This window comes from Lepisma saccharinum, chromosome 1, assembly GCF_977018435.1.
Source record: "Lepisma saccharinum chromosome 1, izLepSacc3.1, whole genome shotgun sequence".
Lineage (NCBI taxonomy): Eukaryota > Metazoa > Arthropoda > Insecta > Zygentoma > Lepismatidae > Lepisma > Lepisma saccharinum.
Genome location: NC_139229.1, coordinates 173,664,496 through 173,692,110, shown reverse-complemented (window position 1 = coordinate 173,692,110; position 27,615 = coordinate 173,664,496). Strand labels below are relative to the sequence as shown.

Below are 27,615 nucleotides of genomic sequence, written 5' to 3'. Positions count from 1 at the left end.
GTTCAGATCCCTTATCAGCTATTACTCGCTAACCAGACGATAATTTCTTGTTTCCTGTTAGATGTTTTTCGGTGCGAGCATGCAACACTTTCTTTTCATAGTATGAAGACAAAAATGGTGAATGCGGCACCGGCACATGTTCCTGAATGATGAAGTTCGTTTTCGGATAACTCCAGCATCTGACAAAATGAATGCAGTTCCACGTTATTTCAACGATTATATTCTCCCGTTTTTTCGCAGTTTCACTATTCTTAACAACTTGGTAGAAACTGTCGACTCGGGTTGTTGAATCAATGGATAAACTAAACGACAAGGAACGTAGCCTCTGAAAGGGTCCACAGTAACACAAGTAGGCAATGGTGCCGATTAGGAGAAGCTAGGGAGGTGGGGGAAGGGCAATTGCCCCCCCCACTTTTTGCCACTTTTGCTCCCGCACTATGCTAAACCATATCTACCAAGGGAGAGTAAACTGCCCTTGCCCCTCCAATTTTGGCACCTCCCCCTCCCTCCAGTTTTGAAACCTAATCGCCACCACTGCAAGTCGTCCGAAAGCTAAGGTTATGCTACAAACATTCAAAAATGGACAGAAAATTATAGATGATAGTTCATAGTCGAATCTGTTTATTTTGCTTGCTCATACACGGAGCGATGTAAAGATACCGTGGAATTCATATTTTGCACACAACATTGATGAAACTATACTAGAAACTCAACACAATAACTGCAATCGACCATTTTAGGATTTCCTGCCTGGCAGTTCCAGTAGTGACGTGACGTTCCCAAAAACATTAGCCAATAGCATTGTGACGTTACCCACAAATCTCCCTCCCTGACAACTATATTAAAATCAAGACTTCATCAATTAACTTTTGCTATCTGACTCGCAGAAAATATAACAATGCTGTAATTTGGTTACTTTACGTTGCTTATCCATCTCTTTAGGTTCTTCTCAATGGTAACGGAATAGTTAATTCATATACAGCTGAGAAAAATAACACAATGAAACCTCCAAGTATTGTCCAAGATGCGAACATATGGCCCTTGGCGTGGCAGCAACCCACTAGAAACGTACTAATTTTTACAAGTCTGCCGAACTTACCTGTAACTAAAATGGACTTTAGGGAGGAAAGCCAGACACTTGTCGTGACATTGCGCTGGGTAATAAACTAATTATTACTTACGAGTTTCTAGGGCACCAATGCGACTGAAAAAGTAAGATCGTCAATATTTCCCAGTCCAGCTGGGCCTATTTAAGAAAAGTGGGAGGGAGAAAAGCGATTAAAAGACCGTGTAAATTCATCGGAACTAACGTCCTGGTTCATTAGAAAAGGTAACAATACATTAAGCACATGCCCTCGAAAGTATGCGAAGAGCCCAGCTGGGCAATTGCAGCCAAGAATTACTTTTGCCGTTGAAGTGCTGCCACCATAGAAATTTGAGAATTTTAGGCAAAGAAATGGAGGAGTTATACAAAAAAAAAAAAAAAACTATTTTTGTGAGATGCGTACAGCTGTAGAGGTTCATACTTCAAATAAATACGACTATCCTATTCTATATTAATACATGAATGTTAATTTGTGTTTGCAAATAACGCCGCTCTTCAACCACTTTTGGCCAATTCCGACGATGAGGATATGTGGCGATTAGATTAAATGGTTGTGTCCTAATTGCGAACAACGCCTAAATCGTCGTAATTGCGAACACACAAAAATTGGAAATAATTTCATGCCCTAATTGCGAACACATGGAACCAATAACCTGTTTTAAAGAACAAACGAGGGTAGTGATTCAGAGAGATAGCTGGTTGGACTCCCAAAAATAGCCAATCTGATTGACTTATTATGGTCTTCTACTCTGTCAATCCGTCCCAAGATCATTTCACCCTTTCCGTCTGTCAACATGATCAGACTTTCATCCGAGTGTTATTGTCTTGGCAACCCCTTAGTGCCAAAATAGATGTGGAACTGCTTCAGCAGAAGGCGCCTAACAAAATAATGCAGTGGACGGATGGGACCAAAAAACAACAGTGAGCTAGGTCACATCCAGGAAGACTTTATAAAAAGCTTAAAGGTTGAGGCAGAAAAGTCTAATGACATGTTTCTTATGATGGAAATGAACCTGGAAGGAGTAGAGTGGAAGAATTATGTTTTATTGGACTAAAGGATGGCAAGGACCACTAAAAAATATGAGAAAGATTGGTGATATTCCTAAATTTAAATTTGAACTTTAGGTAAAAATTACTAATTATACTATTAATTGACAAAACTCTTTTCAGTTGAGAATTGTGCAGCATGTAGTCATATAAAAATAGGCCACAAATTTATTATTAAATTATATAAACTTCAACGACGAATTTAATCATGTAACTTTCTACGTTCCAACTGTGACCCATAAGGTCAAGTGTAGAACTGAGCCACTTTAAAAATTCGCTAAAAAGACAGAGGAAGTGTGAGAAGTTGTAGGTCTCAAAGCAGAAAAATGTGTTCGCAATTAGGACATAACCCTGCTAGGTTATCCTGTTTAGGCAGCAAGTGTTCGTAATTAGGACTATTCGCAATTAGGACGACACCGATGAAATTGATTAAGAATACTCATGCCGGGACTCGAACCCGAGAATATCAGTGGCTAGATCAATCACTTAACGGGCTCGGCAATCACGAAGCTTGGGGAAAAAAATGTGAATGTATTCTTTTTTTCCGACTCCAAACATGGCAATCACAAAAAACATCCGATTTTCCATTACCTCGTCACTCCCAAGATGATTTCCCTGGCTTTTCAAAGCATTCCAGGATTTTCAGGTGAGTGAGAATTCTGGAAGCCCATTTATCTGTTTATTAACTACTAGTATGCTGTTTGTTATGTTCGTAGTGACTAGTGACACCAGTGTTTCAGACTTAGAAACAAATATATATATATATATATATATATATATATATATATATATATATATATATATATATGTAATTTTTAGGTATATGACCTAGGTCCTCTACCTACCTACCTAGGGTCGCCCTACCTGCAACAAGGGATTTTTATCTGCCCTTACTGCAGTTTTTCGATTTGTAGATAAAGGTTTTTGAGTCTGGGACTACAGCACGGAAAAATCCCACGTGAATCTTTCAAGACTCAATTGCCGGAAAAAAACTTTTTGGAGCACTATGCTACGTATAACCAGGGCACAGCTTGTTGGTTGAAGAGGGAATTTCCTTTGATTGGCAGTAATCCTTGCGTGTTCTTCAATGGCTCCACCAGGGCGAAGGAATCCACAAGGACCTTTCAAATCCTATTATGTTGAAGCTTCAAGACGCGCCAGATGGTCACAGAATCCGGCGTCAGGCGGTGGACAACAAACACGTCAAAAGAACGAATGCCACTCCACACAGAAAGGCCTTGCTAGCCTCATTTGCCCAAATCAATGGAGCACGTGGCTATAATGGGAGGACAGACTCGGTCACGTGTAGAAATTTATTATCGTGGGGTTGAATACTTACTACTGCGGAATGTAAGCAGGAATAGGATAAATTATCATTATTCAGTGGCCAAATGTGACAAACGCCGTTATTTCCATAGACGAAAAAAATATAATAATTCGTCGCACCAATGCCAAAACCACGAAATGTGCTAAATTTTACTTTTGAGATTACATTGCTTTCTTACGTTCTGGAAAAAACAGGCTTACATTTGGGTAAAATGCATTTGTCACCAAAATTTGCCCCCAACATACACTCTACATGGAGTGGAAGCGATGCGATCAGCAGCACGATCCGATCATCTGTACTCCCGAATACCCGTTGATTATAAGAGGCTGGGTGAACCTCAGAGCCGCTTTATGCAGGGGCGTTGCCGGAAAAATTCCAGTCCGACAGTACCCACACCAGGAATCGAAACCGGACTCCCACGTGGCAGCCAGACGCCTTACCGACTGGACTGCTGGAGATCCCTATTGTTCTGTTGCTTTAAACCTGTTTTTGCCAGTGTTGCTTTCTTGGAGATGTTTATGATTGTCTTTTCACTAATTTCATCTTATCACTTTGCATCCGCATCTTCTCGATTAACAAAAAGTGGAAGGAAAGCTAAGTACAATAAAATAACTCAATCAACTAGCGCAAAAACCACGAGTCCGGGTCAATTGCAAACGACCGATCGTCTTAATAACTCGAATATTCTAGTAGAAAATTTTACTGTAATTTTGTTTTTGTATTTTCTTTATTTTGTCGCTTTTTTTTATTTGATAGCTTTTCTCTGTATTTAGGCTAATGACGACGATGATTAGAGCGCCCATGCTCAGGCCAGAACTCAAGGCCCGATCATGAATCGACCACTGAGAATGGAGAAAAACTATTTTTGTTTATCAGATTTATTTATCTGGCGATGATCAATTACGAATTCTATTGGATACTGAAGTCTAATCGGAAGTGGATATTCACTCCGGGTTACTACGAAGCACTCGCATGTTGCCGGCAGAATACTGTTTTGTCGTATCTCAATTCTTTTTGTCTGAAATGAGTTGATGTTATCGTGTTCCGAACGTGTTAATGCTTCACGTTCCGAATCGACGTATCTTATGTAAGTAGTGTGAATTATCAATACTAATGATATGTTTGCGCAATAGTATATTCAAAACCCACAATCGTCCGACTTCAATCAGCTCTCTGCAAAAGTGCAGATGGATTTATGACAACACAGTATTCAGCCGGAGATGTATCTCCGCCGGAAATCGAACCTCAGTGCCCCTGTTTAAATGGTACAACGGTAACCCCTTAATAGAAAGCTCTAGTGGTGATTATTTCACATATCTGAACGGAAATTCGCAGCTTTTGCACTCACTACACACGACACTGAAATGCAATGCGAGTCAATATACTAATTCCAAGGTAATTCTGTTAGGGTTGTCGATATGCTTTCTTTTATTGTGCAGAGAATATTCATCATGTCATAGCCTTGTAATCAAGGGGTCCCAGATTTAGTACCCAGTGGGCTGTATAGGAGTCTGGATCCCTCTTTAAAGAGCAGGTCCAGTCCCAATTCAATGGGACAGGTGAGTCTGCGGATGGTGGGGTTTCACACCACAAATCCACGAGTGTAAAAAATTGTGACCAAAAATGTGGATGACGTTACATGCAATTTATACAAATATCGTATCTGAAGGTTCCGGGTCCAAACCTTGTCTTGGCGTTTCTCTATCTAGCCTAAATACGCTGAAAAGTGACTTGAATTATTGTGACGTATATTGTATATTAGGTACACCTAACGGCAAAAGAAATACTAGGCGAATTGCTCACCACCATTTTCATTCGGTTTGTTTTCCACACCGTGATAAGGAATTGAAATAAAAACGTCAATAAGTAGAATCGAATTCCATTCCTTTAAACAACACATTATGTGGAATAAAAAATAATGAGCACAAAGATGAACAAGTTGCTTACTATTATATTTGCCGTTGACTGAACTATTGACTCTGCATACCTGTTATTTGGACGCAGCGCCTCAGGTACAGGTAGACCAACTGTGGGCAGTTTCGAACGATGATCTTCAGTCCCGCATCTTCAACGCTGTGGCAGTCTGTGAGATCCAGGTACTGCAAAAACAGGGGGCTCGGCCTCTCCAGGCCCATCTCCAAGGCGGGATTCATGCTTATACAGGATATCCTTGTACAACCTGGAAAAGGCAACAAATACACAATCAGGATGTTAAAAGGTTAACAATGCACATCCACAGGCTTCCCAAACAAGAGAAGCGATTTTCACATTTACAGTCGGGAGCAAATCGTCCATTACTTAGTTCTTTTTCATCTGCTTTGTACGCTTCGTATATATTCAAGGCATGGAATTGTATTGATCGTGGAGTAGGGGTTGTCTTCTGCTTACTGGCGTTTTTGTACCAATTATTTAACTCGCACTGCGGACAACGGAATCTACGAACTAGGTAAATGACAATTTGCTACTAACTTTTCCGTCAGTTGTACTGGCGGTAGATGAACATTATTTGAACCAACGTATCACCAACTGCACAACTAACTGGGTTACCATGATAACTGCAATCAATGTGCATTTCACGTACTTGTTTGTTTGGTGTATTTGCCTATTTGGTGGTCGTTTTAGAGCTACAGTATTTAAGTCTGCAAATCTCGTTTGAGAATTGAACTATTTATTATTGAACTCAGGATAACACACCTATATCCTAGCCAGAAACATATTCTGGCCTACATTTGCTCTGCTTTTTTATGTACCTAGATATTGGTGCGCGTTTGTGTAATTGAAAAGAAAACCGACATGACCTCCGTGGTCTAGAGACTAGCGTATCGCACTGCACTGCAGCCAATTTAAATCTGGGTTAAGGCATGGATATTTTATCGCATTTTCGCGGCAATACAAGTCTAATGGTATAAATACGAAGTATACGTAAAAGGAGTATCACGTCGCCTCCGTTTCGGCTACAAAATGTAAAAAGAAAGGCCTGTCAATAAAATTCAGAGTTTGGGTCGTTGGGAAGAGCGACATCTGTCCTCGTGTATCATCTCCTGCTTTCCAACATAAAAATCCTCTTTCCAAATGTTCCCAGTCAAAGGTAAAGCGCCACCCTGTGCATAGTACCGTGCCATAACCGCACATAGGGTTATGGGGATAGGGCTCCATATATTCTCGTTCTGGCTCACGGTGGGGGTGATGTGATCAGCACCACTCTCCACGCCTCACATGTACTCATTTCATAAGAGGGTTGGCAAGCCCCAGAGCTGATTACGCATGGACTTGAATGGAAAACTTCCCATGAGAGATCATCCGTTGTGTGTAACAGGAAACAATCCTGAATCAGTGCGAGCACCATTTTCACAGATTAACGGTGCGGTCAGGCATGTTTGAACAACGGATTTTTGCTTGCTATCTATTATGCTACGATCTCGAACGTGTTGAAGTGGCAATGATCACAAAGTAAGCTTTGAAACAAGTGTTAAGTTTCGAGTTCAGCTGGGCTCAACAAACGCTGACAAAGGCAAACTGGCCAATAGACGTAAAGATGCGAAGCCACGCCTCAGTTTCGGTCCAGACGTTAATTGCGGTTGTTTGTGCGTGGGAGACAAGACGGGCTGGAAGACTCTCATGCAGTCAATGATAGGGTACGCTAACAGCTAGACGAAAGCTCTGCACAGATTTTCACTCTTCCTTGCCAGTGTTCTCAAACTGCGGGAAATTCAGCAGACTGAGGAATTTTCTTATGTTCTTTTAGCCTGGTCAATTTCTCTTTGCAGTCTCGAGCAGGATTGGCATTTTTTTCTTTTTCGCGAGAAATAAGATGTTTTAAACGGTGTTAAATAAAGAACAAGAAATGTTTTGAACAAATAAACACGTTTAAAACACGTCATCAAATAAAGGACTGTGTTTCTACTTATACAATGAACGCTCAATTAATTCGTCAAAATACCTATGTGCTTTACATAAAAATATCTCGTGAAAGCTATTCAAGAAGGTTCAAGTCACATGTTGCCAGGTCACGCTATCCCCGTGGTGGCTAAGCAGTTTTCTGGTTTATTGGAAATTCACAAAAATGAACGTTAAATACGGAACAGAGTGAGTATTACATCCAAATACCATTTAATTAAAAACTGTTTTAGGCACATCTAAAAAAAAGGGAGGCACGTGCTTTAAAGGTTTAAAACATTTTTTAACCAGTTTGGTTTTGAGCATGTCTACTCTAATTTCGAGAAAATTTATGTATCGAAAATAATATAATGGACACGACAAAAATAATGCAGGCATTCATTCCATTGCTGTTATCAATGCCAGATAAAACATGGGACTAGGTAATTTGAAGCCGTTTGTGAACTTGAAGTAGCGAGGTACAGTTGAGACTTTCATAAATGTCATTACAAGTTGAAAGCTGAAAACACAAGATAGAAGAAACTACTTCTCATTCAAGTCAACAAATTTCGCAAATTTCGCACACATTCCATTACAAAAAAATAATTTGCATAGGAACCCATTGCCGTCCCATTATGAAATTTTGCACACAAATAGTCAATTGATGTCTTCAAATCATATGTTTTTCAAAAAAAATTAAAAATGGTGTTTTTGAGATTTTGAAAACCTTTATTTCAAGTTTCCTAAAAATTAAAAAAATTAAATACCACAGTCATGTTGCATTTCAAATTAAAATTCATTAAAAGCAAAAGAGAATGGCTCCAATTTGAGCTATGTAGGTCAAATAGTTTTTGATCTACAGCTGTTTAAAGATTTCAAAATGTCGTCAAATTTTGGAATTTCTGCTTTCCGAGCCCTTCCGAGACCCTCTTTTCACACATAAGTTAGCGCATATGAGAAGTTACATCGTTGCATCGTCTACGTTATCTGCTGTAGAGGAAACCTAGCAGAAAAATGAGCTCGGATGTCAAGTTGAAAGAATTTTGTTGGCAGCAAGTACGTTCAATGGTGTGGGTCAGGGTTGTAAAAGGTACAGGATCCCATAAATTCTAACGAGGTCTATTGGGTTCCGGTACAAAACCGGATCCTTTCTTTTTCGCACAATTTAAATTCGGTTTAAGTTGCGTATTGTTCATTTCAATACGGAACTTGGACCCTATTTAAACTGATCCGTTCCTTTACCGTATTTAAATTGATCCGGAAAAAATCTTCCAGGACCGAATTGAAATACATTACAGATAAAAAGGTTCTTTACGGTCCAGAAGCCATTTACGCTTGCTGATCTTCTCCTGGACCGGAACTGAATTTATTTAAAATTCCTAGACGTTTAACAACCCTGGTGCGTGTACCTCTGCCAGCCTCCGTGGTCGAGTGGTCAGCGTAACGCGCTACGAAGTCTGAGATCACAAGTTCGTATCCTGATTAGACATGGATGTATCGTTGTGCCTGTCCCATCATCATTTTACATGTTCGTCACTCATCCTCATCGTCACGATTAACCCAAGAGGTAAAATGGGGACACAAAATAACTAACTATGGTGGAAACGTAAGCAAAATAGCCTGCGCAGATCCGCGACTCCTGTGCACCGCACTCCCACGTGGAGGGGAGGGGAGAGTGGAGCATGCTTCCTTATGGCCCGAGCTGAACGGAAGGGAAAGATGCGCGGAGACTTTTCGCCGAAGGTTCTTTTCCTTCTTGTCGCTCTATACCACTGTTTCTCAACCTATGGGGGCGCGACCCACTGCTGGTTCCCGAGGGGGCGTTTGGTGGGTCACAAAGTCGGGCTCGAAAATTTATTTACTGTGTCTTAAAAACCTATTACTTTTAAATTACAAAATTAACAATTTCAAGTCAACCCGTGTTGTACGTAGTCTAAACTCTACATTTCTGTTGCTAGCACTATACCATTGTTATATAGCGGCATCTCTCTGATGTTTAACTGAAGGGAATCGGATATCTGTAGTTTTTAGATTCAGACTTAACAAACTTTTGGATATCTTAAAGAGTTGAGTATCCTGAACTTTCGGATGAGGCATTCAAGTTGCTCATACCGTTCTCCACCTTATATTTGTGTGAAAAGGAATCTTCATCTCTGATTCAAGTGAAAAGCAAGTACAGAAACAGAGTTGACGCGCATTCAGATATACAACTTAAGTTAATCACCATTGAACCCAGGAGTGCCCACCCACCCACCCCCCCCCCCCCGCCCAAGGCCTATGGCGCATCCCCCTCCAAAATCATGTCATGCGTCCCCTCCAAAATCATTCGCGCCCTCAACCATATCGCAATCCCCACGAAGTATTTAATTACGACAGCGTATCTACCGAAAGTAACTTCTATCTTAGATTTACTGAACACTATACTTGATCTGCCCCTCCCCCCTAAACCATCCTAAACTGGGGTGCCCATCACTCAAGACCGCCCCTAAAATTGTTCATCATAATCCCCCAAAATAGTTTGGATGAATACGTAATAATTTATGTCTATTTGAATGAAATACCACGTTCAACTGCCCATATTTTTTAATTGATCGATTTTCGAAAAAGTTAATGCTAGCACATTGATTGGTTAAATGTAGTAAATTAAATTATGTAAATATGCATATAAATAGTGTTTGTGAGTGGGTTTATGAAACTTACCATTTGACAATTTTAGTATTTAACACAAATTGACACAACTTAAGATAAAGATAGAAAATTCAACCTTGGCAAACCAAATAACATGCTCCAGCGGTATGACAGATTCAATTATTATTTCACGAGGCAATACTTAACCATAGCTAGAAATTCTTAAGCTCAGGGCGATAATATAATAAGGTTCCTCTTTCAAAGAACTCACCCCCCCCCCCCCGTTTTCTTGGGGTAAACATAATTATCTTAGTAAACCCATAACAATAATTACGTGGATTTTATCTTCAGTGCAAATTTAACTGGTTAAAGTAAAATTTTCCTGTGACAAGAAGTTACAAATGCGGATTCGATATATTTTTGTTCCAAATGATGCACCTGCTTTAAATTAAGCAGTAGTATACCAACACTAAGCATTATATTTTAGGAAGTGAAGTTATTAATGAATATCGAGAATATCGCTGTTTCTTGGAATGCAGCTATAGTATAAAACTTCACATTCACCTCAGTAAACGCATTCTCGCAACACATCATTGCGAGCGAAGCGAGGAAGAAAATTTTTACATCCATTTATTTGCAGGCTTTCAAGAATACTAATTTAATGGGTTGCCGTTACTTTCTTAGGATCCCGAGATATTTAGTCCTTTCCAGCTTCTCTTTTGGCACGTTCGGGGCCGAAAACTTATAGATACCATATCGCTAAATATAGTCTCCAAAATGTAATGTTAGTACAGTCTCTCCACTACGGAAATCCTTTGACAATCTAAAACTTAATACTTTACCAAGAGCTTCCTATCTCCCCCTTTACATACTAATTCTACCACCAAAATTTCTATGCCAATTTTAGACGTGCCGTTGATTGCATGATTGATTTATTTGGTGTTTTAAATCCACTTTATTAAGGTTAATCGGGACTGGACCTACAGTTTAAAGTGGAATCCGAACCACTATGTGCCTCCACCGGGAATCGAACCCGGGACCCCTTGATTACAAGGCTACGACGCTACCACTGCGGCATAGGGGAGGCCTTATTGGTGGTAGGATTGCCTCCTTCAAAAAATTAATTCTCAGTCTCCACACCAGAATTTCCGCAACATTCTTAGACAATAGTAATACACAAGGATTGGATACCCCCTCAATTTAATGCTCACTCCCGCTCTAACTAAAATACCCGCCACAATCTAAGACCTAGAATTGGATATTGTACCCCCTCAACGTTTAATTCAGAATCCCCCCCCCAGAACCCTCGTGTCAATTAAGGCCTAATATGTAAGAATTGGATATTTCTCCCACCCCTTCCCCGTCTTCGATAATACCCTTAAATACTTTCCTTTCTTCATCTAATGGATTAAATATGGTGTATTTGAGCTGTAAAATCTTTACATATATTTTGGAAAAATATATAAATATTGAATTCTATATTATTTGAAGGGAAAATATCCCCCAAAATATCTCGATGGCGCATGCGCCATAATACCCCCTGTGGGCACCTCTGATTGAACCCAATATACCCCAGCCTATGCTGAAAAGGGAGCACCACCGTTACACTAGTTCGGTGAGTTTAAAAAAAATGTTTTCAATTTCAGTATGTGTGTTTAGTTAGATGTTAGACTAGAGTAAATTAGTCTTCTAAATTACATATTTACTTTTCAAGAACGAAGTATGTGTAATTTGTTTAAGCAAGAGTATAAGAGGGCTTCTTAAATTACTCGATATTAGCAAAAATATGATTAAAAACTGGGTGCATACCCCTACAAGTAATTCTGCCGGCGCCCATGCTTATAGGTCCCACGAAGTGTAATATCCTTCAGGGTGGGTTCGGACTGAAAAAGGTTGAGAACCACTCCTCTATAGAGATGGTACCGGAACGAGACAGGACTTGTATAGAGTGTACGAGACGCCTAGTTGCAGGCTGCGAAACCAGCTACATTTGGTTGAAGGGGTAATTTTGTGACGTTGAAGAGTCGACTTTCAGAATATCCCTCTCAGCGAACGCACGTAGCGGTTAAATCCTTGCCGGGCACGGTCTGCGGCCGAAAGAACACGCTCGGGTCGTGTCCCGTAATCCGTGGAGGGAGGGGGAGGAGGGGCAAATTATACGTGTCGAGCCAAATTTGCATGTGACCCCGATTACTCATTTCTGTAATATTTCACCGACGAAATGCGTTGATGTACGTGGCGAGCGCGAACGCATAATTTATACCGAGAAAATATGTCGAATTACATTCGGCATCATCTCACAAAATAAACGATTCTGAATTCATTGAAGTCGATTGCTATTCGTGCTGCGAGCAATATATTTTCAGGCAACGTGAAACCCGAAGGTTAATCAGAGAACAAATAATACTGTGCAAGTATTAAATGCACTGTTAATATACGCTATGAACGTCGATATTAATGTGTGCACTGCTATTAAACATTGTTCACAATTAAGTTTCCTCCAAGCTGAATGGTCCAGGAAATGAAGATGAAGTTCTGTGGCTTAATTACGTTAATAAATTACAATGGAATTTACAATGTAGAAAGGAAAACGCAGGAAAACAGTGTCTTGGTAGATTCAATTTATCAGTCATGCCATAAAAAACAATGTTGCCACGTACAGAAATGTTTACAATTTTCTAGAGACATCGAACATTGTACACGCGTGGGCAATTAAAATGGAACACCTAGATCCTGAAATACCCGTTCCGTGCAAGGCGTTGTGTGTGTTGCCTAACTCTACGGCGGTGACTACATGAACCAATATCATCATGTGGATGATGCGCCTAAATTTGCAGTAAATGCCAAGAATAGTTTCTGTAATTTTTTTATGCTGTTCCAGAGGACAGTCACAAATGGTAGTAAGATAAACCAGGCCGAGATTTAATATATCTACAAAACCGAGGCTAACAACATTACATCTCCCCCACCCCTTTCACCACCACCACCAACAATCACGTTCTCTAGCTCACTATCGACACATCATACATTCTTTTACCGCATTAGCCACATCACTGAGAACCAGACTGACTTTGCACTCTGGTTGTACTGACAACCGATTTCAGCCCGTATCCTAGAGCTGGATTTCCTTTCTTGCCGTTGCAACAATTGCCAGACTAGAAATTCTTGGCTTCACATTCGCTGGAAAGATGGGTTTGGCAACTAGTACGTGTTCTATTTCATTATTGGCTTCTTGACTCGATACTAAAAGGTAAAAAAAAGGTAAAGTTTTCCCCTGTGCTTTGCACCACGCCATGAAGGCGTATAGGGGGTGCGGGGGCAACGCTCCACACTTTCTTGATCCGGTCGTGAGTGGGAGTGATGTGATCAGCACCACGCCCCTGACCGCCTTTACCCCCCAGGGTTTCCCCCAGGTACCCATGTTATTCGACGCTGGGGGCGCCGGGACCGCTTCCAACGTTAGAAAAGTTTCCGGATTTGAATCGGCCGGGGATCGAACCCGGGACCTTTAGCATGGTAGTCAGACGCATTACCGACTGAGCCACCGCGGCAGTGTGGCATTGGTTGGCAGAGAACAATGACTGCTATTGTATCTGACGGGAGCACAGATTGCCTACGTGTCTTGCCACGGCATCCGTTGGCATTACTGAATACCAGGCCCACAGCAAACACAAGTGGCTAGCAACAGCCATAGCAACTTCTGGGATGTATGTTAACAGCACCAAACGTGACCTAACCTATCCATGCTTATTTCTGCTATTTATAACTTATTTACATGCTTATGCCTATTGTAGAAAATCCTTTCATTCTGACTATTGTTAGGTAACTGAGAAGTTATAGCATCCTGATTATAATTCCTATTTGTAATGTCACCGGAAATACCAGAGTATGCATTATTTCTTTGGAATCTGAAATTATTTCTGTTATTATATGTAACGTTAAATCCTGAATAGCCTCGATTATTTCTACATCCTCTAAAACTACCATTGCTACCTCTAAACTGTCCATATCTTGAATTAGCATTGCCAAATTCATTAGTAAAAGGTACTTGAGCATCCATCGACGAAGTCTGAGTAGAAGATGAGCAAGTGTTTTTGGTGTGTTTAACATTAATTTGCTTGACACTAAATTTTGATTTCATACTGTCAGGATTCTTGTTGGGTTTAACCTTACTACTATTATCGGTTTCTTCCGGTTTCTTCTACTAGTTCGGACAACATCTAATTTCCTTAACATAGTTGTTAACTGGTCCATTGAACGTATCTCATGACAAGTTATGTTATTAGCTATATTATTTGGTAACTGGCTAATAACTAATTGAATAACATCCAATTCGTTTGGGTTCTCAACTAAATTGCAATAATTTGAATATGTTTTCAACGCAAAGCTTTCTAAATCACCATGTACTGTAGGATCATACTTCCTGTTCCTTAATACTGATAACTGAGACTGTATTATTTCCGGACTTGCAAATTGTTTCATGAATTCCTTTTGAAAATGATCATATGAAGAAAACATACGTTTGTGAGTTCTATACCAGTACGCAGCTCTGTTGGTGAAACACTGCTGAATACTCTGTAGCCTTTTGTTAATTGGAATGCCCATAAGATCAAGCATAGAATTAAGATGTTCTAGATATTCTCGAGCCGATTGGTCTTCTATTTTCCCAGAAAATTTGGGTAAATGAGACAGTTCATTTATCTTTACATATCTGTTTCCTCTATCCCCAACAGTAATTACAGGTAAAGACGTTGGAGAAATACAACGATCAAACTGACTTTGTGGATTATCACAGTAATTGTTATTTGTATTTGACTCATTAACACCCATTTCAGCATTTGGACAACTTGTGCCAGTCATTAAATTTGCATTACGCCTTTCATCTTGAAACCATGGTCTGCAAGCTTCATTCTGCAAGGAAGAAATATGACGAAACCCACACGTTTCACCAGGGACATTACTATGATGAACGACAGGGAGGTTAGGTTCTTGCGAGTATGTAAACATTTGATTTATGTAACTATTTTCACCATCAGCAGAACAACATTGTTGAACATTGGAATGTTTATCAATATTTGTAACGGTAGAATTCAATCTAGAAGTTGTCAGCATATTGTTAATCGCATAATTACTTGTATCCTTAAACTGTACACTATTAGGTGACATATTATTTCGATAATGTTCCTCATTGCAGGTTGGAATAAATCTTTTGTTTCGCTTCCAGCGAACACGATTTCGAACATGCGGTTCATCGAACGTTGTTTTCACATGGGTTGTTAAAGATTCATCAGATGAATTAGTCACCCCCGAGTCAACTGCATTTCTAGCCCTTTCACGTGATGTCTGAGAACTATTTTGTGCAAGGGGAGGTTTCAAATTTCCTTTTGTGTTGCGTTGAGAATTTGGATAATTGGTTTGCAAAACATCAATACAAGATTCTATATGTTGAAACCTGTTATTACAATCAATAAGATACGTTCCAAAATGTACATTTTCCTTACCAGCAACTTCCAACGATGATAATCTATTATTAATATCAGTTATTTTGGATGAACATACTGTAATAGATTTATCGTATTCACTAATCAAATCTTTATTTATTAAAATTTGTTGACCTTGAACGTCTTGTTCTGTTCGGATTTGAGAAATATTGCTATTTAAAATACTTCCCAAATGTTCATTTTTCTTGACACATTCAGAAGCTATTGATTCAAGTTGTGTTTTAACATCGGAAGTCAAGTTGTCTAATCTTTGATTAACAGTATTAATTTCTTGATGAACCAATTCAAATTTTGAAGTTAGGTTACTATAAATATCCAATTACAATTGTTCAAACTGAGACTTAATATTCTCTTTAAACTCTGCAAATTCTTGATTAGATTGCTGTAACTGTAATTTCATATCTTGGTTAGCAAGATCCATTCGTGTTTTTAGTTCTTCATTAGACTGTTCTAACTGCAATTTCATTTCAGCATTAAACTGTTGTAGTTTCGTCTTGAGGTCTTCATTAGAAGCGACCATAAGCAATTGAATACTCTTAACAGTACTTAACAAATCACCAAAATTCGGGTTAAGAGTTTCTAGATAAGCTGGCAAACTAAAAGGATCATAATCTGGTTTGCAACCTTTACAATAATAATTTTCTAGTGTAGTCGAATAAATTGTCCAGTGAGTGACTGTAAGTTTGAGACAAGATATGTGATGCCATGACGAGCACTCTGTACACTGAACACACCTCAAATCATTGTCAGGATCATTACAAGATAATTTGTCGGGTTTTGTAGAACAAACATCATGTTCTGTAGTATTCGCATTACTGGAAGCGACTACGGGATTACCAGCATCAAAGTAAGTAGTCATTATATTAGCCTGAATGTTTGTTTCTTTACGCGACGATTTAGATTTACTTTGCTTTAACTTATCAGCCATTGTGATCTTTACACATATGACGATTCACGTAAGAAGTTACGTTATACAAGCACACTGAAGATTGTGACGTAAGTCTTACTTCAGCATATGACAAAAATTCTGGTCCATTACAACAGACATTCTTACCACTGTCAGAAGATTGCACACTTTTTGAACAATCCTGGCTTCTGGGTCGCCACTCTTGATAACCGTCGCTGCGCTTAAATTTGCAGAATCAATGGAAATAAAATTGCGTAATTAACGATAACCGTTATAATTAAAATAACTAGGTGCAGCAAGTCAGAACTAACTTCAGTTACACTGTAACACGTGTATGTTCAATACACAGCGTAATTGGCAACTGCATAGCTGAACAGAATGTATTATTTGACAAATTTAGCTGCTAATAACTTTTGAAGAAAAGGAAGGGGATAAGTTCGGAATGGATACGGTCCACCTTATGCGCAGAAGGCTAATCAGGACTTGACCTACAGTTTAAATTGGAATCCGAACCATTATGTGCCTCCACCGGGTATCGAACCTGGGACCCCTTGATTACAAGACGATAACGTTACCAGTACGTCATCGGAGAGGCTTTTAGGAAGATTGTCATAGGTTTTAGAACTACAGAAAGACCTTTATTTGTAATAAAGTCTGGTAATATTTCCTTTCTACTTACGGTTTTAAGAAACAAATATATATTCAAAAAAATCCGTAGTGCGGCCTAGTTAAATAAACATTACTTCCAAGGTGGATTGACTTAAATCACGTTGATTTAAATCGCGATTCAAATCAGGTGAACTCTTTTCATTTAAATCACTTAAAATAAATAATTTATAGAACAATGTATATAAGGATTTTGTAGATATCAGAATAACTATTTGTGAAAGTACATTAATCTTGTAATCATTTAATGGTGTTTATTAGGCTCTTAAGAAAGAAAAAGGAAGGAAACAAAATATATATGTACTGATGGTGTGAAGCTCATACGAAAGGAAATGTAAACTGTAAACACATTTACATTTCTCTTGATTTAAACTTCAATAACTTTTATGCGCAAAAATAGCAAACATTTTGTTTATAAAAATATACAAAATACTAATCACGTTAAAACGTACATAGTGTCATTATCAGTGAACAATGAACTGTAAATAAACATGGCAGCTGATATTTTGCAAACTATCATGTAAAAAATTGCCAAAATTCAGCTACAAAGACTATAGACAATATTGTAGAAGCATGTAAGTTACAATATATCCAGATTACATCCAGAATGTTTTACTTTCACTGGAAGAAAAGTTACTGAATTTAGTTTAATTAACACACTCTAAAAACATTTACACAGAAGGTTCATACATACAGTATCGGAAAGAGAAAAACGTATATTTAGATATACAGTAGTATCTTACTTGCTTTAAGCAAACTGTTCAAATATTTTACAGGGCAGCTTACTAGAAAAAGCCTTTATATAAAAACATATCTGTATGTATGGTGCCAAAAACCACACAAACAATTTTAAGCGTGGTTATTTAAAAAAAATCAGATTTAAATTCAAAATATCAAAAATGAATTTTTTAAATAAAAATCATGTTTTTTATCCACCCTGCATTACTTCAAATGTCACAAATATCGTTCGTAATTTAAAACAATTGAATTAAAACAATTAAAACAATCTTAGCAAATATGGTGCATAAAGAAGCGAATTACATGTTCACAAACCAGTGATGTGACAAATTCCGTGTGAAACCAAAACTAAAGTACTTTTGGGAAGTCACCTTTCGTCTTTTCCCGTTTCGTCTTAAAACCGGAAAGAGGGAACTAATACACGGGAGGGATATTCCAGAGATGACTATTGCCGATTAATTAAAACACAAAGTAGAATCAAATATAAATATAATACAGACTCACTTATCAAATCATTTACACATTTAAACAAAACATTTGGTAAATGACATGAAAATGCAAATATACAATACACAAACACACGCACATACATTGCAATTCATTACAGCACCTACATCTCCCAGATGAACACAATAGGATACTGCATCCAGAGGCGCAACCACAATTTTTTGTCTGGAGGGGAGGCAAGTACGAGGACAAACGTACCAATAATAATAACAATAATAATTACAACAGCAGCAATAATAACAGCAATAGTAGTAGTAGCAGTAGTAGTATAGTATCAAAGACGTTATTATCGAAAATTACGCAAAACAGGGGTAGAGAAGTATTTGCGTGGAACAAACGATTTGAAATATATCTATTTTTTTTTCAAAACGTTCAATTTCACATTAATAATGGAAAACAACCACACAAAACAGTATTTTTGAAAGACAGGAAATGCATGATAAATGCATTCCGAATATAATTCTTTTTTACATGTAACATGTATAACTTTCATGTAGAGCATATGTTTATGCAATATGTAGCGACGTAAAATAAGAAAATACAATGTAGCCTACATATGCAACTTTCGAACACTAAATTGTGTACGTATTCAAAGTTTCCTTAACACTATGTATACAACATATTATTATAGCAAAAATTACATAAATTGTCTCTCAAATGTGCACGCTCCTTTTCCTGCATTTAAGACAAAATCAAGGAAGAGAGGTCTTTCTTCCTTATCTCTGGTAATTTACAATGGATTACAGAATACAACAAAAAATTGCGAGCGAGGCGAGCAAGAACATTTTTAGATCCAACTTTTTGCAAACTGAAAACAATACTGATTTAATAGGGTGCAAATAATTTCACAGGACGCCATGGCATTCTTTCTTTCACATTTTTTTCTTCATTTAGATCATCGTTTCTCAACCTATTGGGCATGGGTGCCGAGGGGGCGTTTGGTGGGTCGCGAAGTTGGGCTCGAAAATGTATTTACTGTGCCTCAAAAACCTATTGTCGGGCTTAGGCGCCGAATGATCTAAATTTTAGGCGCCCAGGCCTGACCCCCTCCGCTCACGAGCTACGACTCTGAAGTTGATAACACTGCGAAAAGGAGGCACTGCGTGCAAAGCAAGCAAGAAAATTTTGCGAAATGTATTTCTATTTGCACAAAATTTGAAATCGAGGGGGGCAATTGCCCCTATGTGCACCCTGCAGGTGTCCTTGGTCGTCAATATTTGCCGCCCGTAGAATAGATTTTCGTCCAAGGTTGGGTGCTGTGGTTGCGCCACTGACTGCATCCACATAATCCAATAAGCATATCATCCCATTTCTACTAAGACTCTTAATTCTAAAACTCGGGAGTCGTTCGTTTAGACGCTCTCATTTCAAGTTTTACTTTATGTGTGTAGTCAGAGGTGAAAGAATGTAAAGATACATTTATTCCCCAAAATCTACACTGCATCACTACTTGCTAACAACAGTCTCACAGGTGTCTGCGCAAAGTTGGATGGATATGTTTGGAAATTAAAATATCCCTCGCGTGAATTATTTCCCTCTCCGGTTTTAAGGCGAAACGGAAAACACGTCCAAATCGGGAAGTCCTAACGTAATTTGGGTTAACTACCTAGTGGTTACATTTAGGAATGAATCCTTTTTATTTATTTATTTATTTATTTATTTATTTATTTTTTGCTCCACCAGATTCTTTGGCAGTTTTATTTTTGTACATATGGAATTTTTATTTTGAACTTTGTTGTAACCAGATAAATATTCAAAAAAATTTGGTAATTTACATTCTGCGAATTTGCACTTTGGTTCGGATTATCTCTATCTACAACGATAAAATATCTAAAACAGATAACAATTGTTATGATTAGTCAGAGGGGGTTGTTAAGACGTACGTTAAAAAACACCCGTAAGTTCCAAAATTTTTAGTTTCCAGATTTTAGAGTATGATTACAATATATTTTTAAGGGGGGGAGCAACATTGAGTGATTTTAGGGAAAGCTGCTTCCATCAAGTTGAAGGGGATGATGGGCGCCCCAGGGCTAAAGGAACTCTATTTGAAAGTAACAACACTAAAAGCAAACAAACGTTATAGGAAACACGATGTTGCCGGGCTGAGCCTTTTTGATTGTTGAGAATTGAGCGTCTACTGAAGATATTATCTCAGCGAAGATGAGCTGAAAAGACACGAAATCGGAAAGACAGGGACCAAGGTTTGATTTAGAGTGTCTGGTCCCTAGAGGCAAGCTCTGTGATTGGCCCAGTAGGTTACTTCTCTCCCTCCTTGAAGCCGCTATCCTATGTCCCTTTGACTTTGTTGATTCTCATTCATATTTTCAATCTCATAAATTTTGCAACAAGGGTTTCTTATTTTGCTCAAATTAATATGTCTCATTTTAGATACCCGTATGGAACACGTTTCAAAGTAATGAATATACTTGATTTGATTTGTTGTTTTAAGTCTACTTTATGCCCAAAAAGGCTAATCGGGACTGGACCTACAATTTAAAAGTGGGATCCGAACCACTGCGCCATGTGCATCCGCCGGGTATCGAAAGTAATGAATATACGTACGTACATCCTACACCTAGCAACGAAACTCAGTTCAATTTGCTTATATATAAATTTCTTTTTTCACTTTAACTTCTGTATTGTGTTTCAATGTATTAGTTCTTTAATTTACTTCATCTACACACGTAATATATATACTTCTTACGATTAATCTAAAAAAAATAGGAGTAGGAGCAACGTTAAAGTAAATAATTAATGTTCAATAATAATAATGATGATGATAATAATAATAATAATAATAGATATATTATTATCATTTTTAATTATAATATTGATGAAAAGTACACTGATAAAATAATAACACTAGCATTATCAGTTAACTTGAGGATATTTTGTTTTCCATGGTGCTTAAACGAGTAGACTACTATTCCAGAAATCTGTGCCTACAATTTCTCACAATTGAAGTTAACCTACCGGTACATATTATATACAAGCACCACACAAAAAATAATGTGGCAACACTTAAGTGCGTATTGAGTTTGCAGCACTGATGGAACAATCACGTGGTCAGCTACTCAGAATGAGTTGTGTTACCCCAGCTCTGTAATCAATGTCCCTACCACATCACCTTCTCTCTTTTCTACTTCATCTTTCCCTTGCCTCTCGAGACGAAAAGAAGGAAGAAAATAGGAGGTAAATAAAGAAGACAAAAAAAGCGAGGCCGGAATTAATTGTCGACTACCCGTGTTGAGCGAGGAGAATGCTCTCCCACGTTGCCAGGTCTAGAGTGAAGAAAAAAAAAAGCTTCCTTAATTTCAACGACCTCTTCTGGATTTTTGCTTGCCCTAATTTGCACATTCCCCCATTCTGTTGCCAAGAAGCGGAAACTTTACACGTGGACAACTAATTACTGCCCCTCCGTAGAGAATACGCCAATTCGCATTCTATCTCTCTCACTTTCCTTGTTTGAGGATGATCAAAGGCGTGTGCAGGCTAACTTATTTGGGGGGGTGCCTTAAGGCGAGTTTCATTGCCTATCTGGACAACGTTAACCTAATTGTCGTAACTTCATGTTCCTTTTTCACAGAAACTATTAGGTACATGAACAGGCACGTAGCCAGGGGGAGGGCTAAGGGGGCTGAAGCCCCACCCCGAAATTCTAATATCTAATTTAAATGTTATTTTTATTGTTAATAACAGAAATAAAGTTATAACCACAGTAAAAACTGCATTACATCGAAAAAAGTTTAGTGTATAATAGAGGAACCAGGTTATATTTTTGTATTCTGCCCTTTAATAATAATAATAATAATAATAATAATAATAATAATAATAATAATAATAATAAATGGATCACAGCTTCAAAAACTTATAGTTTTCTTTGTGGGAGGTCACAGAATATAAACTTCATGAGTAAAATTTACCACTAACTGTTAAAGCCTTTTTTTTTAACGATTGTTTTAAAGTTCATAACAAAATACAATAACTATGATTTTCAGTACACCAACTACAAAATACAAGAAAAATAATGGACAACTATTGTGTTAGATATTCACTGATACTGTGGATCGAGTAGCAAAGTCTTTCCATTATGTAATAATAACAATAAATTTGGATTGGAATTTGTATATTTTTAATAACTTATAATAGTTATTATTGTAAAATAACAATTATTATTGTCAATATTATTTGTACCAATCAAGTTTTATCTATGGCCTGACCTCCTCTACAAATATTTCTGGCGACGCCCGTGCTAAGTGATGAGCCCCCCCCCCCGAAATAAAATTCTGGCTACGGGTCTGTACATGAAGATGCAAACATTAAGTATTCGTTATCACTTTAGCACAGGTTTTCCTATCATTGTGACGATATTTATATTATTTAAATAAAGAAAGTAAACAAGTAAAAAACAATATTGGTTCAGAATAACCAACTTCAACAAATGTAATACAAGACCATGTCTCTACATGTAATATCAGTATCAGCTGAATCCCCTTCACGAAATAAATCCGTGGGTTCAGTTTTTCCACATTTTCTAATGCACATTACTTCATAAATTATAATACTGTATCCGGTGACTATAGTTAATGTTCTGTCCGGTTTATAAATTTTACAAAGTAAAAACGTCTTGTTTAATACGTGATTACTGATTATTATATTATTTAATATCATATTGTTTTGGGGAAGGGACGGGGAGAGAGAGGGAGACATCATACATGAAACGAAACAGCTTATTTTTTTTAAGCCTTTTTTAAAAAAATTTGAATTATTTTCCTTACCAGTGCAATAAGGGTCTGGAAAGCACTAGGTAACTTATCTTCACAATTCGCCCGAAAACATAGAGGCGTTGGCGACTTTTTTCTGTCATTCTTTCAGCTGCTTACACACCTCTGAAGTGACCTGTCCCCCTTTGGTGGCATTCAGTACAGCGCGCGGGAACGTATCATATCTTACATCACATCACGCCAACCATGAATTTGGTGGAAATATAAAGAATAAAACCACGGTACGTTGTTCGGAATGCAAATAATTGTATGCAGAAAACATTGCAGTACCCATACGAAATGTCAGTTGTCAAAATAACGATATGGAAAAGTGACCACATTCGGTTCCTTATATTTGAGTCAGTACGTCTTTTCTTACGTATACCTCGTAAGAGTACGAGAAACAAATTTAGATTTGAACATTTTAAAAATATTTTGTAAGTTTCTTCGAAGTGTGTTTTCTAAATTTGATTGTTTTTTCTGCGAGTCAGTAAGATTTGGACACAATTTTTTTTAAAAAATACGTTGAACATTTTTGGAAAATACTTTGATAATTTTGTGAATGGTGAGTTAATTTTTTTAGTGGCTTCATTATATGGCAATATTTTAATTACTTTTGGAATAATATTTTGGTGATTCTATGAGAGGCTTTCATCTTTTTTACTTTCCTTTTAATAGTTGATAAAAATGTCCGAAATTGACATGTTTGCGTTCATGTATATTTCGCCTGATCTCCAGTAAGTGCTAGTGTAATTCAACCTCGTTTGCATCAATAATTCACGAATATAACGTTGGTTTTGATGAGGCGGCACTGAGTGCCGTGCGCGGGACATTTGTGCTGCAATGAGGACGCTGATGACGGATGGTTAAACACAAATATTATTATTTAAAAGGTGGTTTATACATTATAAATTTTTGAGGCACCCCCCCCCCCTCCCATGTGCACGCCTATGAGGATGATATTGAGACTGCCTTTTAAACATCGAGACAGAAATCCCATCCATTTAGAGCAGAACGAGGCTTAGGTAAACTACAGTATAATGTATAGATGATATTTAGAGAGCAAAATTACTAGGTGACTTACTTGTACTTACCAAGCTTATATCTACTCGTTTATGTATAGATAGATCATATACAATGTATTTTGTTTAGAGTAACTGTCAACCTAACCAACAGTGGCAGCTAAGTCTGTGTAGCGTGGTTACGTAACTCTGTATCTCGAGACGAGACCGAGATTTGCCTATGGAGCCTGAGACAGACCTCCTCAAACATGAGATGAGACTAGACTCTTAAATCTCGTATCGTCTGGATACCATCCCTAATCTCCACCCTCTCTCTTGTCTGTCTGAAATATCTTGCAGTTAGCAGCTACTTATTCCTTACACCAAAAATGCATATCCCGTTGTATTTAATAATAGCTAAACAGTGACATGTTTCACTCTATCTTGGCCTAGAGCTTCACCACCGCCTTCAACGGAGCAATTCAGTTCCCATGCATAAAATATCATTCATCAATTAGATGGATTTATTACCACGAGTATGCTTTGCCTAAGGCACAGATCACATTCTACATATGAATGAATTGAATTGTTGTTTTTAGTTCACTTTATGCACAGAAAGGCTAATCGGGACTGGACCTACAGTTTCAAGTGGGATCCTAACCACTGTGCCATGTGGCTCCACAGGGTATCAAACCCGGGACCCCTTGATTACAAGGCGACGACGTTACTACTACGCCATCAGGGAGGCACGCATGTTTTAAGAACTGCTTGGGAGGTAAAAAGGTTGTTTTTTTTTAGCAGTAGTATTCATAATCTCTAATATGAACTTATGGACTTCTGGACACATACAACAGGCTGTCAAAACTCTTATATCTCAGAAGATAATAACTTTTATACAAATTCATTTCGATCCTTAACTATTTACGTTTATTTGTACAATCATTATGTACCATTTAAAACAATAAATCGTAATGGCCGAAAAGACATCTGACTGTCACACCGGAAATCCGGGTTCGATTCCCGAACTACGAGTCTTTCATCAATGGATCGGTACCTGGGGGCAACCTTCAGAGGGTAAAGACGCCAGGAGCGTGGTGCTGATCATAGCATTTATCGTAAATTTTATCAGCTAATGAATCAAAAACTATAAATTTTGGGATTGAGGAAGTGCTAACTTCATTTTGTATGTGAAACCCAGGTTTGCCTCCAATGGCAATTCACATACACGCGCGCACAGCACAGACACAGTATATTATATAAAGGATTAAGTACCCAAGTTCTGCTTCTATTATGTTCAAAATGACGATCTGGCAACTCTGAGATCTCAGCTTGAGTAGAAGCTCACTTACTTGACCGCTACGTGGGACGTGAAAATCCTTCCAATCGTTGACCTGGATCAGATTCAAGATTTTTTCCTACATGAACGATTTGCCGGTTCCTCGTGATCGAGATGGAATGGAGGGGATTCTGTGCGCAGGAACAGAGCGACACAGACGTTGAAAATGTTCTTATCCATATTTTCGTTCTGCTGTGGCTGACGTTTTCCCAATGCTGTCTGTATAGGGCCTCCCCGATGGTACAGTAGTAATGCTGTCGCGTTATAATCAAGGCGTCCCGGGTTAGATACCCGGTGGAGGCACATTGTGGTTCGGATCCCACTTTAAACTGTAGGTTCAGTCCCGATTAGCGGTACTGTGCATAAAGTGAACTTAAAACACAAAATCGCTCACTCACTCAATCCTGTACCTCTTCGAAATCATTCTGAGCGTTCTGTTGTGGATGTCCAGAGAAGCGAAATTTAACTCGGGGACAAGCAGTGTTTGTAATACGCTCGTTTTTATTCTAGAACTACATTTTAAAGTGGGATCCGAACCACTGTGCAATATGCTAACATCGGTGATAAAGCCTGAAACTACCTACTGGTCTCGATCAGGAGAGTCGGCAGAACATTTTGCGGTGGGAGTCTTTCACAACTGGTCTTTATTATTGCCTTCACATAATGTAGAGACTAAAGTACATACAGTAGTATTCTGATATTTTGTTATAACATTTACAAACTTCCAATCACGGAATATCTTTGAGAATTATGGAAAAATTTGGTCACGAAGTTTGTGTAACTTTTCACATTCATTTTTAGGGAGGATTATGTAGCAAACTTAAAACTATGACAGAGCCAGTGACGTAAACAGGATTTTTCATAAGAGGGTTCGTGACTTTCCTTTATTTTAAGGAATGCTGGCAAATTAAGAAATACTCACCAATTCGGCAATTCTCCTATCCCGCGAAGGCGTCTCTAAACTCAGCGTTCAGATCGCAGTACATTCCGTTCAGTTCTATCGCGGGGAATATAGTGTTCACGTATATAGTCGAACTATCCCGAGTCTTGAATCCACGAAGCAAATTACGTGTATTATAATGTGTATAGGGATGGACGGTGTATTGTGATATATCGTCAAGAAAATATCGTTACAGACGATACGATATTTTTTCCGTGTCGTGATATCTGTAATATATCGTCTCCACGCAGTGGCGGTGATTGGGTTAGAAAACTCGGGGGGGAATGACAGTTTACTTTCCCTTGGTAGTGCAGTGGCAAAAGAGGCAAAGAATGGGAGGAAGGTACTCCCCCCTAATCGCCGCCAGTGTCTCCACGATAGATGTCGCCAAATATTGTGACGATACATCGCTAAAATATCGTGACGATATATCGTCAACACGATGTATATCGCCAAAATGTCGTGACGATATATCGCCGACACGATATACAGGGTGCTCGGAATTTCCCCTTACAAACTCCTAGGGCAAGTAGAGGGGACTGAGTAGACAATATTTGGAATAGGAACCAATGTCCGGAAACGTACCATGACAATGTGTCGGATGTGCCTGTGTTGGTATGCAACCGTGTAGGCAGTACATGACGTCAGAAAATCACCTGATGGCACGTGACGTCTACAAATTGTTGCGTTCCACTGTCGACACAGGTGTTGATCAATGAAGAGTAAGTTTATTTTTTGTTCGCTTGGCATTGTTACCAAATAAATTTGTTTGTATTATGGACTGAGTCACACGTCATTCACTTCTGTACCTTACGAAACACCTCATTTGACATGGTTGTAATAAATGATTACACTTTAGGTCATCAGGTGATCTTCTGACGTCATGTACTGCCTACCCGGTTGCATACCAACACAGGAACATCCGACACATTGTCATGGTACGTTTCCGGACATTGGTTCCTATTCCAAATATTGTCTACTCAGTCCCCTCTACTTGCCCTAGGAGTTTGTAAGGGGAATTTCCAAGCACCCTGTATATCGCCAAAATATCGTGGCAATATATCGTCTAGTTGATATCGCCTGGACGATATTTTTTTCCAATATCGCGATATATCGCCCAACTATAAATGTGTACCGCAAATTCCCCATCACTATTTCCAGTTTTTCGTCTCACTCCTTTATTTGCACGCGATTGAATTTTGTTCTAGTTTCACCTCTCCTTTTTTTTTTATTTTCTATCTTTTTTTTAAAAAAAAAAAACAACAACCAAAAC

The 27,615-nt window shown here is 38.4% G+C and overlaps 1 protein-coding gene across 2 annotated transcripts in view; it reads right to left on the bottom strand.

The window, feature by feature from the left end:
• The window catches only part of LOC146004182 (uncharacterized), a 125,444-nt gene that overhangs the window by 12,100 nt on the left and 85,729 nt on the right, over positions 1–27,615 (bottom strand). For both annotated transcript variants that reach the window (XM_083142852.1, XM_083142859.1), the window contains exon 3: positions 5,467–5,658. In XM_083142852.1, the coding sequence (XP_082998978.1) occupies positions 5,467–5,658 (192 nt within the window). The remainder of the gene's footprint in view (positions 1–5,466; positions 5,659–27,615) is intronic.